The 11,754-nt window shown below is 46.9% G+C and overlaps 1 protein-coding gene across 1 annotated transcript in view; it reads left to right on the forward strand.

The window, feature by feature from the left end:
• BARX2 (BARX homeobox 2) overlaps window positions 1-11,754 on the forward strand; it is a 76,668-nt gene that overhangs the window by 57,390 nt on the left and 7,524 nt on the right. Inside the window, exons 2-3 of the mRNA XM_522247.8 lie at window positions 3,744-4,044; window positions 9,860-9,944. Of these exons, the coding sequence (XP_522247.2) occupies window positions 3,744-4,044; window positions 9,860-9,944 (386 nt within the window). The remainder of the gene's footprint in view (window positions 1-3,743; window positions 4,045-9,859; window positions 9,945-11,754) is intronic.

An 11,754-nucleotide genomic window follows, 5' to 3' on the forward strand; every position in this document is an offset into this window, starting at 1 on the left:
AGACTCCCAGGAGTTGTGTCTCTAACCCAACCTCTATCTGACTGACTCCTCAACATGTGCAAGATGTCTAATAGCAACTTACCTAACACAGAAATCATGGTTTTCTCACTTAATCCTGCTTTTTGCCCAGTCTTTCCCATCTTGGTAAAGGGCACCATCCTTCCTCCAGTTGCTAAGACCAAAACGTCAGGCCTCTCCTGGCAACTCTCTCTCTCATACCTGACATTCAGTCCTTCAACAAGTCCTCTCAACCTTAACTATAAAATGCACCCCCTCTCACTGCTGTAGCTGCTGCCTCTGGTCTAGAAGAATACGGCCTGGCCTCCTCACTGGTTTCTCTGCTCCCACCCTGGCCCCTGCAGTCCAACCTCCTTAGGGATCATTTAAGACATCAGTCAGATCATGTCCTCCCTCAGCTCACATCTTGCCAATGGCTTTTTTAAAAATCACATTTTGAATAAAATCCAAGTGATTTGCCCTGACCTACAAGGCCCTGCGTAATCGGGCTCCAACAGATCTCTTCCCAGTTTTCTCTCCTGTGACTTCTGCCCTTGCCTACTCTGCCTTTCTGCTGGTCTTTCAACCCATGCTCATTTGGCCTTTAGGGCTTTGCCTGTGCTGGTTCTGGGGCTGGGGTGCTTGTCCCGTGCTTTCTCCAGGCTCTCCTCTGCGTGGGGGTGCTTACCTGCAGAAGGGTCATCTTCCCACCATGGCCTTCCCTGACTCCTCATCCCCAATACCTGCCCTCTGCCCCACCTGCCCCATCTTCACACTTTGCTGTATTTTTCATCATAGTTTATCACTACCTGGCACTATTTACATATTTACTTGTTTATTTGTTTGCTGTCTGCCTCCCCAAATGGATGTAAGCTCCATGAAGGTAGGACTTTATAGTATTCGTTGCTATCTCCCCAGCTTCCAGAGCGGAGTGTAGCCCATAGTAGATGCTCAGTAAATATTCATGGCTGGATTGAATGCAGGATTAGATGCAAATGTGTAGATTCCTTTTCACCCTGTTTTATTCCAAGCCCAGAGGTTATCACTGTTAACAGTTTGATAACTAGCCTTCTAGACTTTTAAAAATGCATTTATAAAGGAAGACCAAAAAAATCATAGTTTTAAAGAATAATACAAATGATTTTACATCATATTTTTCTCAATAATATATTAGGTATTTTCTCGTATTAGTTTATATATAGTTTATCCATCTATTCATCTCTCTTTCTCATCAGTTTGTATGTTTTTTTTTTTAAGAGACAGAATCTCTGACTGGGCACGATGGCTCACACCTATGGCTCACACCTATAATCCCAACATTTTGGGAGGCTGAAATTGGAGGATTGCTTGAGGCCAAGAGTTCAAAACCAGCCTGGGCAACAGAGACCCTGTCTCTACTTTAAAAAAAAAAAAAAAGTAAGTAAAAAAAAAAAAAAAAAAACAGAGACACGGTCTCACTCTGTTGCCCAGGCTGGTCTTGAACTGCTGGCTTCAAGCAGTCCTCCAGCCTCAGCCTGCCAAAGTGCTGAGCCACCACACCTGGCCTAGATAGTACTTTTTAATGGTTACATTGTAGTTCATACTATGGATGTACCACAATTTATTTAATTATTTTCCTGTTGAGAGATATTAATATATAGGTTATTTCCCCCGCTCACGATTATAAGCAAGGCTGCAGTGAATATGCTTGTATATAAATCTTTGTACGCATAGACCTCAAATTGCGAAATTCCCTGTCAGTGACTTGGTAGATACTGCTTAATTTGTCCTCAAGGATTATACTGTTTTATACTCCCACCAACAATATATGAATGCCTATTTCCCCGTATGCTTGCCAATGCTAGATATTACCACACTTTCAAAATATTATTCAATGTTGGGTAAAAAAATATTTAACTCTCGTACAAAAGAGAAAGGTGATACAAAGCCTTCCTTACAGGTGGATTGTTAGTCATTTCCTATAATGATAAGCTTCTTAGTTTCTAGATTACACATTAGCCTGCTAAAGAAAGATAGTCTCTTTTGAAAGAAGTGACAGACTTAAAGGAGTAAGGTGATTTAAGATGAGAAACATCTTATGCCTTTTTAAGAAGCTTCCAACTTCTTTTTCAAGAAGTATCATTTCAGGATGTGTGCTGTGAGATCCAAACCACAAGCCCACATATCCTCATTTTCTTGCTCTAAAATATCATTCCCAGGTGAGTTTTTTTTTCTTAAAAAGAATCCACAGCACAAAACATCAAGTGTTGGAGTTGGCTGGAGAGTTAATGGAAGTTGTAGCAAGTGGTGATTTATTGTTATTTAACCACTTTGTGGTTTCTGCTGGGCCTAGCTAGAAGTGTACTCAAAGAATAAGAGAAGCTATTTGTTTTAACAACTGTGACTGGGGGCCAAACAAAGGCATGGGAAGGAATAAGAAGAGAAATGCCAACCCAGAGAAGAGAGCTGGAGCACAGGTAGTACCTGGATGCTTCTGTGATGTTAGTCGGTTTCAACTCAGAGATAGTGTGAATGTTGGTTGGCTCAGATGCTGGCTGTGGCCTTGAAGTCACTTTTCAGGGCTGGACTGAGTCCCAAAGGGCAGCCCCTGGGTCTTCTCCATTTTCATCAGATATCAAATGGGGAGGATGAGAGGTCCTTTCGTGGCATCAGTATATTAGAGTTTGAAGGATTCTTTGGAATCAGCTAGCTTTCTTACTCACCTTATAGATGATGAAACTGAGAGATAAAATGATTCACATAGGTAATGATCCAGACATTTTAAGCTCTGTGTTGAATAATCAAAGGAAAAAGCTCTTTACTTGAACTTTACAGATTTAACAGATTGTTGGACAGAAAAGAACTCTTGCCTTGAAATTCCTAACGCAGGAGTGGCATATAACTGGTATGTATGCCACCATACCCTGCCCCGGCCACATGCCCATAGCAGACATTGTTAATCAACCCAGCACCTTTTCCTCAGCCAAGCTCTGGCCAGCCTGAGAATCCTCCTTAACATAGTGCTGGAGGCGCCAGTCATACCGATCTGAGCTTTCATGTGATTTAAAATCTGTTTGCCTCCCTCTTCTGAATGATGTATCCATGTGATTCATGAGGTGCTGATAGCATGGGACTTCAAGTCAGAAGAACTTGGTTTGACTCCTCCATCTGCTTCTTCCTAGTTACGTTATCTTAGGCAACTCACTTAACCTTCCTGGGGCAATTTACTCCCTCTGAGATGAGAAAGTTGAATTAAATAATCCGAAAGCATCCTGTCAAGCTCTGAAAAATGCTATGATTCTAGGTACACAGACTTCTCAGGAAGAATTCATAGCTACAAGCATGTCTTTTTATAAAGACCACAGGTGGTTCTCAGGAAGTTTGCATATTACAAATCTATTTCGGGTTTCTGAAATATGTGTCTCTAGCTTTTCCTGACTACTTCTTTTCATCTGCCTGGTCCCATGGACCGAGAGTTTAGGGATTCCGAAGGGAGAGAGGGGAAAGATCTGCTTGAAACCAGAGGACTTGCAGGACCCTCTTCTGGGCCGTGGGCTTCATCCTCCCACACCGAGCAGAGCAGACCTCTGTGCCTGCCCCGCAGCTGTAGGTCTTGAGTTACTTCTCCTTCCCCTTCCTCCATCTGTACCTCCTTAAGAGCAGGGCCCTCCCTGTCAGACAGACCTCAGCCAGCGGCCCTCCGCAGGTCCTGGCCTGCTTCCCCACACCGTTCCCTGTGGTGACCTGCCTCCCTGCTTGTTTTCCAGGCTCCCCTTCCCTGCGGGCATATCCGCTCCTCTCGGTGATCACCCGCCAGCCCACTGTCATCTCCCACCTGGTCCCCGCCACCCCGGGAATCGCCCAGGCACTGTCCTGCCACCAGGTCACCGAGGCGGTCTCTGCTGAGGCCCCAGGGGGCGAGGCCCTAGCCAGCAGCGAGTCAGAGACGGAACAGCCCACGCCCCGACAGAAGAAGCCCCGCCGGAGTCGCACCATCTTCACCGAGCTGCAGCTCATGGGCCTGGAGAAGAAATTCCAGAAGCAGAAGTATTTGTCAACCCCAGACAGGTGAGGACGCGGGGAAGGGACTCTCCGCAGTGAAGGCCCCTGGGAACGGGAGACTTGCTCCCATTGTGGGCCGTGGAGCCACAGCACTGGTACAGTGAGGCAGGACACTATGGCAGAGTCCACTCCTTGGCTCAAATCATCTCAGCCTTGGTTAAGGGAACCCAGCCCACATGAATCCACCACACGGTCCCTGGAGCCTGCCTGCGGCTAAACTTAACTCACCACTCTATCTCCATATTTGAACTTAACTATTTCAGTATCATAAACAAGGTCCAGTTTAGCAAATGGTTGCTCAGGCGGTCAGCTGGGAAACAGGCTTGGTTTTTAAGCCACTCACTCTTAGGATTGGAGGCAGCAGGACTAGATTCGGAATTGGGATTCATGATCTTCTCAATCTTCTCCACAGCCTCCAGCTGATTCCCCACTGACTCAGTTTGCTGGCCTGGCTATTGCTTGGGAAGGACTGGAGTGATCCAGTTGAGGAGGTCAGACATGTTGGTGAATTTGCTGGATGTCAAGTCAGAACCATTTGACTGAGACCCAGGAGGACCTGGCTGAGAGCCCCTTCTTTGAACCCCTCTGAGATCCATGTTGGGGAGGCTGTGACCCTTGCTTTCTTGGAGGCCTCAATGCCTCACCTCCTTTTCTTTAATTTACTATTTTAACTGAAACATATGCCAGAGTGTGTGTCTGGGCCGGGTATTGTGGCCCACACCTGTAATCTCAGCAGTTTGGGAGGCTGAGGCAGTAGGATCATTTGAGGCTAGGAGTTTGAGACCAGCGTGGGCAACGTTGTGAGACCCCGTCTCTACAAAAATTAAAATATGAGCCAGGTGTGATGGCATGCACCTGTAGTCCCAGCCACTCAAGAGGCTAAGATGGGAGGATCACTTGAACCCAGGACTTTGAGACTGCAGTGAGGTATGATTGCATCAGATTGCATCGCTGCACTCTAGGCGAGACCCTGTCTCCTTAAAAAAAAAAAAAAAAAAATAGCCGGGTGTGTTGGCTCACGCCTGTAATCCCAGCACTTTGGGAGGCCGAGGCAGGCGGATCACGAGGTCAGGAGTTCAGGACCAGCCTGGCCAAGATAGTGAAACCCCGTCTCTACTAAAAATACAAAAATTAGCTGGGTGTAGTGGCAGGTACTTGTAATCCCAGCTACTTGGGAGGCTGAGACAGAGAATTGCTTGAACCCAGGAGGTGGAGGTTGCAGTGAGCCAAAATCATGCCACTACACTCCAGCCTGGGCAACAGAGCGAGACTCAGTCTCAAAAAAAGTGTGTATCTCAGTGTCTCATCTTGTTCTTTCAGACTGACTCTGGAGATGGCTGAGCTAATAATGTGTGATCCTATTTATTGAGGAGATTTCTCAGGTCCTTCCTCCTCTTCTTTTGCCTACTGCCTTGGACATACCAGGTTGGACACCAGTCCTATCAAAAAGTAAAGGAAGGAACCTCAAATGAATCTCTTAAGCTGTGTAGTAGCTCTTTGATACAAATTTAAGTGACAGAGGAGTCTGCATATCACCGACTAAAAGGGAATTTAGCTTCTGATTCTGTTAACGAGGCACCGTCAGCTGTTTGGTAAGGGCCTTCTGGGTGCCACTGGGGCACTGTGGCAGGGATTACGGGTCCAGAAAGCAGTCGAGAGAGTCCTGTTGTGACAGAAAGGGATCATGGGGAAGGAACGACTACAGGAACAAAGACGCAGCAAGCCAGGCACTGGTGCCTGTGCGTTGCTGAGTGCAGTAGGAACACAGGATATTGCTGAGCGTGGGAGACGGGGTTAGGGGAGGCTTCTCAGAGAAGGTAACATTTAAGAAGAGCTTTGATTCCGGGAGGGACAGGAAGTCCCGCACTGAGGGGTTGGCACACACAAGGCAAAGAAGCGTGTCTCGCCGGGTATGTGGAGGAAACTGCAAGTAGCCAGGACATCTCCAGCTTAAGGTGTGAGCCAGGACATCTCCAGCTTAAGGTGTGAACAGGCAAATGGTGGACCTCGTATGCCTGGTTGAAATGTGAACTTGGTTGTTTAAGCAGTTGGCACTGCCTTTATGAGCTGGAGGTGACATGATTAGACTTACATTTTAGAACTGTCTCTCTGGTGGCACCATAAATGATGGATGAGAGAGGCCAGAGACAGAGCAGGGATGAGTTAGGAGAGAATCCAGTGATCATCAGGAAGACTTGAATTAAAGGGTGGCAGTGGGAACAGAGAGGCAGGAATAGAGAGGAGGACAATTTTTTTTTTTATTATTATACTTCAAGTTCTGGGATACATGTGCAGAACGTGCAGGTTTGTTACATAGGTATATACGTGCCATGGTGGTTTACTGCACCCATCAACCCATCATCTACATTAGGTATTTCTCCTAATGCCATCCCTCCCCTATCCTCCCCACCCCCAAACAGGCCCTGGTGTGTGAGGTTCCCCTCCCTGTGTCCATGTGTGAGAAGAGGACAATCTTGAAGAGAGAATTGGCAGAATCAACATTGCGGAAGGAAGCAAGAAGGGAGTTGAGAATTCTGTGGTTTCTGGACTGGGCCAGCAGGTGGATAGGGACGCCATGAACTGAAGTTGGAAGACAGAGGACAGAGTAGACTTAGGTGGGGAAAGGTTGAGTTCTGTTCTAGACCTGTGCATTTGGAGTGTCTTTGGGCAGATGATGGAGACAGGTCTGTGAACCGGAGGTTAGTAGATGGGCTCTCCAGGTATGACATGGCTGTTTCCACTTCCCTAGCATATAATTGAGAGCCTCATGAACTTGTGCACCCAGTGGAGTGGGCACCTTTGTCTATGGTAGCACGGTGGTATGTCAGACGGGCTTCAGCGTGCATGACTAACATATTAGGCTGATTTTTCAGAAGTCAGAGAATTTTTTTTTTCAGAAATATTAGTTCTTCTTAAACCTCCTGGGGCTCCCTGATACCTGCCCAGGCATCTCTCAGGTCACCTACACAGGATTGATTCACTTATCTGGGAGGACACCATTGGCTGGCATGGAAGCTGCCATCTTCACCCGCCCTCTCAGATGTTCCTCGCCTCCCTACGTGACCAGGGCCATGAGCACTCCCTCCTCCCACAGCTCTCACCCTCCTCCTCTGTGTTTGTTTCTCCAGTTTCCTAGGTGACCCCATTTAAGCGAATATGCAGGGAAGTGAGAATTTGTAACGGTGGCAGGTAATGAGAGAAAGCTGATGACAGTGAAGCATGTTTCTGTAGCCAGAGTGAGTCAGGGCTGCATTTTTCCCAAGTGAGCTAACACTGTTTGCTAATGCAGTTGCAGAGCTGTGAACTGAGCCTTCCATTGACTAATGCACCTGATGGCCTCAGGTGAACTGGGCTCGGGAAGGCACCGCCAGCCAGAACCATGGAGGACCCGTCTCCAGGGAGGCCTGGGAGAACAGAAGTCTGTGGGATGGCCCCCTGGGTTCTTGGTTCTCAATGAGTGACTGCTTGGGAAGCAGTGCTTCATTTGTGGGAAGAGCCAAGTGCTGTTGGCACTGGGAATTTATTGGCTTTAGCCTGTTAATCACTTTCAATAAAACTGCCAGCTTCTAGTAGCTCTTCTACAGGGATGACCAGATGGATGTGAGTACTGATTTAAGACCACTTCCAGGGTCCCCTGAAGGAAGACTCTGTGTATTATTGGGGCTTTAAATTATGCAGCCTGGTCAGAGCAGGGCAACTGGGCAGCTGCACCTGAGACCGTCAGGGCCGGTCCCTGTGGGCCTCCCTGATAGTTAGATCTCCCCAGGTGGAGAGCTGCAGCTGAAAACCCACACCTGAGACTCCCCATGGAGCAGGCAAGTGAGACTGACTGTGGGCCCGAGATCCACAGACGGCAATTCTCAGAAACCTAGGGCCTTTCAAAAAGTGGGGGTCGCTGCCCAAGCTCTGTCAGGGGTGATTGTCCCAAGTTGCTGCATTCGAAGTCCACACTGCTTTGCTGAGCAGGGCTGGCGTGGCAGTGAGGCAGCTTATGTTGGCTTAAGGAGGTGGCTCTCCAGTTGGTGCTGAGGTAGACCTGGGGTTCTTATCCTATTAGGTCAATGGTTGTTGTCTCAAGGACTGATGTTGGAAGTCTGACTGCAGACTTCCTTTTCTCATTCTACTTGTCCCACCCGGTTGTTTGCTGCTTCCTGGGATGAAGCATCCCTGCGATCCCCTTTGACAGGTTCAACTTGTGCAGATATATTGTGAGTGGGTGTGAGCCCCAGTGCAGGAGCTGGTGTACAGGTCAGACATCGTGGGTTTGAATCCCGCCCCACTTCTTAACTCTACGATCATCTGCCAGAGGTCGGTAAAGGTTTTCTGGGCAGAGCCAGACAGTAAATACTTTACATTTTGTGGGCCATATGGTCTGTGACAACTACCCAATTCTGATATTGTAGCACAGAAGTAATTTATTTTTATTTATTTATTTATTTATTTATTTTGACAACGTCTCACTCCATTGCCTAGGCTGCAGTGCAGTGGCACCACCTCGGCTCACTGCAACCTCCGCCTCCCAGGTTCAAGCACTTCTCTTGCCTCAGCCTCCTTAGTAGCTGGGATTACAGGTACCTGCCACCACACCCAGTTAATTTTTGTATTTTTAGTAGAGATGGGGTCTCACCATGTTGGCCAGGCTGGTCTCCAACTTCTGACCTCAGGTGATCCACCCGCCTCGGCCTCCCAAAGTGCTGGGATTACAGGCATGAGCCACTGTGCCTGGCCTGTTACAACAAAACTTTATTTACACAGCCAGGTAGCAGACAGGATTTGGCCACAGTTGCTGAGAGAGTCTAATCTCTCCAAGCCTCAACTCACTTATCTGTAAAATGGGAATAATTATACTACTTCACTGTGTTGTGAATGGGATAGATAAGACAGCATGTCAGGGGCTTAGCATGTAGCCTGGGATGCCGTGGTGCTCAGGAAATGGTGGGTGTGTTAGATTTAGCCCCAGAAATGGCTTTGACTTTTAGGACTTTTCGGAAGACTACAGAGAAGTACAGCACCATGATTAGCAGTAGAATGGAAAACAGGAAGGGCTGTGGATTTAAGGTTTCTTTTGGAATCTTTATAATATTTATTTATTTATAACATTTTAATTGTTATAACAATTTAGGACAGCTACAGCGATTGAATCAATCCATTAAGAAGTATTTTTTGAGCACCGGTTCTGGATTTAGCAGTGTGATGGGCACTTTCATGGGTAGAAAAGAAGTGGAAGGTATACGCTGCCCTGGCTACTGAGTTAGGGAGGCAGAAATAACACAGTCGGAGTGATCAGAGAACAGCAGGAAACGTGGGACCATCTGGGTGACTGCTGGCCTGTGGGAGGGTGCAGAGGAGACGAGCTGTGGGAGCCAGGAGAATCACCTGCCGGAGGTGGGACCGGGGCTGGGTCTGGAATGATGAGTGGATTCCCATCAGCAACATCTGGCTTTGCCTTTTGTTTCCAGTCTGGACGATGGGCCAGAGGGTCAGAGTGAATGCTCTTGTCAAGCCAGGAAAAGGACTGTGTGATGAGAAGCCCCAGGCATCCTTCTCAGGTCCCTTGCAGACTATGAATGTTTCAGGATGGGGACTGGCCCAGGTGTCCTCAGGCATGGGCATCTGTTTCTCAGTTTCTCAGCTTCCCAGAGTTTCCTCTGTTGGATTCTTGGAAGGAAAGAAAAGCGCTTTGGGGAAGACCTCGTTTAATGGGGGAGGTCCGAGCCTTGGTAGCCAGTGCTGGAGCCTGTCTGGAGCCTGTCAGCAGGATCCCATCTCTCCTGCTGCCTCTCATTCTGCTCACCTTTCCTTTGTATCTTGTGCCTTCTAGGTTGGACTTGGCTCAGTCTCTGGGACTCACTCAGCTGCAGGTGAAGACCTGGTATCAGAATCGCAGGATGAAATGGAAGAAAATGGTAAGAAAGGAGTGACTAACCATGATCCCTTCCTGATGGGAAGGACTTTTACTCCAGGGCTGTTGGGAGGGAGGCCGGACCATTTGGCAGTCTGGGCTGCAGAGATTGGAAGGCCTTCTATGCTGCTGGCTTGCGGGGAAGCTGTTGGATCTGTAGGTTGAGCTATTCCTCTTGACCTGGAGTTCCTAAACAGAGGGATATTCTTTTTCTGTTTCCTTAGAAATCAAAGGAAAAACAGCTTACAGGCTTTTAACTTGCTAGTTTTATTATTATACTTAAGTTCTAGGGTACATGTGCAGAACATGCAGTTTTGTTACGTAGGTATACATTTGCCATGGTGGTTTGCTGCACCCATCAACCCGTCATCTCCATTAGGTATTTCTCCTAACTTGCTAGTTTTAACCCTACCTGCTAGCCTTTTCAAACAACTTCCTTCTTCCTCCTACCAAGAGCTAAAAATAGAAGTCAGTACTCTTTGTTTATAATGACGTAGAGGATGCATCTGTTCTTTTGGCTGTGCGTCCTCTAACGCAGTGATCCTCAAACTTTGGTGGGCATTAGGGTCCCCTGGGTAGCAGGTTAAATGCAGAACTCTAGGCCCCCTCCCAGGATTCTGGTCCCAGAGGTCTGGGCCAAGGCTGGGAATGTGCGTGTTAACAAGAGCCCTGGTTATTCTGAAGTGCCTGGTATGATGACCACAGTTTCCATCATCCTGCTCTAGTGCCTAGCTAATGAATAGTTCCATCTTTGATTTTTAAGTATTAGAATAGATACATCCCTACATTGTGAGGAACTCAATTTCATTATCATTTATTCTTTTCACTAAAAAAGGCACTATTAAATCAAAATTTTCCAGAGTAGTTGAGTGTTTCCTTTCTCAGCTTTGTAAACCACTGAGACAAGGTCAAAGCCCAGAGCAAAAGAAAACGAGGAGGGGTGGCGATAAGGGAAGAAGCCCTGCTGTTCTCTGGAGCCCAGGTGCCACCATGTCACCTGCCATAGGCTTCTTACCCCCTCACCAAACCTTAGTGGCTCTTTCTCCTCTCGTCCATGCCATGCCTTCATGATGACATTCTAATTTGCTAACCTGTCTGGTCACAGGCCCTATTTCTTGGTGTTTCCGGGCTAAAATATGATGTTTTTCACAATAATCAAATAACTACGGGGTTCTGCCAACCCCAGTTTTCAGGAAAAAAAAAAGTCAGTGGATAGATGTTTTCTCAATGTTGTGGTTTTGTCCAATATTGTTTTTTCTTAAGCTTTTAGTTCTTGCTATTCCTTGCTATTTTCTGCTAACAATGAGGAGAAAAAAAAACCAAAATAAGTAAATTGCAGATGAACATCAATGGGAAAAATTAGGGAAAAAGTCAACAAGCAGCAATTATTATATTCCCAAAAAAGAAATTTCTGGGCAAATCTTGTAATTTCCTCTGGGGGGATCTGACCCTGAAATGAAAGGGTTTTCAAATGGAGGCGACTTGGCTCATGAAGTGCCCACGAATTAAGACAGAGATGCCAGTTATGTGTTCAAACACATGGATATGGCATGAGTCAGCAAATATATATTGTGTGTCTCTTGTGAGCCATTCCTTGTCCTAGGCACTATAAGAAGTAATGAAATAAAATATCACCCTTGCCTTCATGGAATTTATGATGTAGTCAGAGAAACAAGGCCCAGGAGGTAGCTGCCGAGCATGTTATAATTAAGTGCTGGTTGTTACGGATTTATAAGCCCATCGGAGTTCAGAAGAGAGGTAATGGAGAAGGTGGTCGGGAGAAGTTGAAATTGAAGGAAGTGGCCGGGCACGGT

Source organism: Pan troglodytes, chromosome 9, assembly GCF_028858775.2.
Source record: "Pan troglodytes isolate AG18354 chromosome 9, NHGRI_mPanTro3-v2.0_pri, whole genome shotgun sequence".
Classification (NCBI taxonomy): Eukaryota; Metazoa; Chordata; class Mammalia; order Primates; family Hominidae; genus Pan; species Pan troglodytes.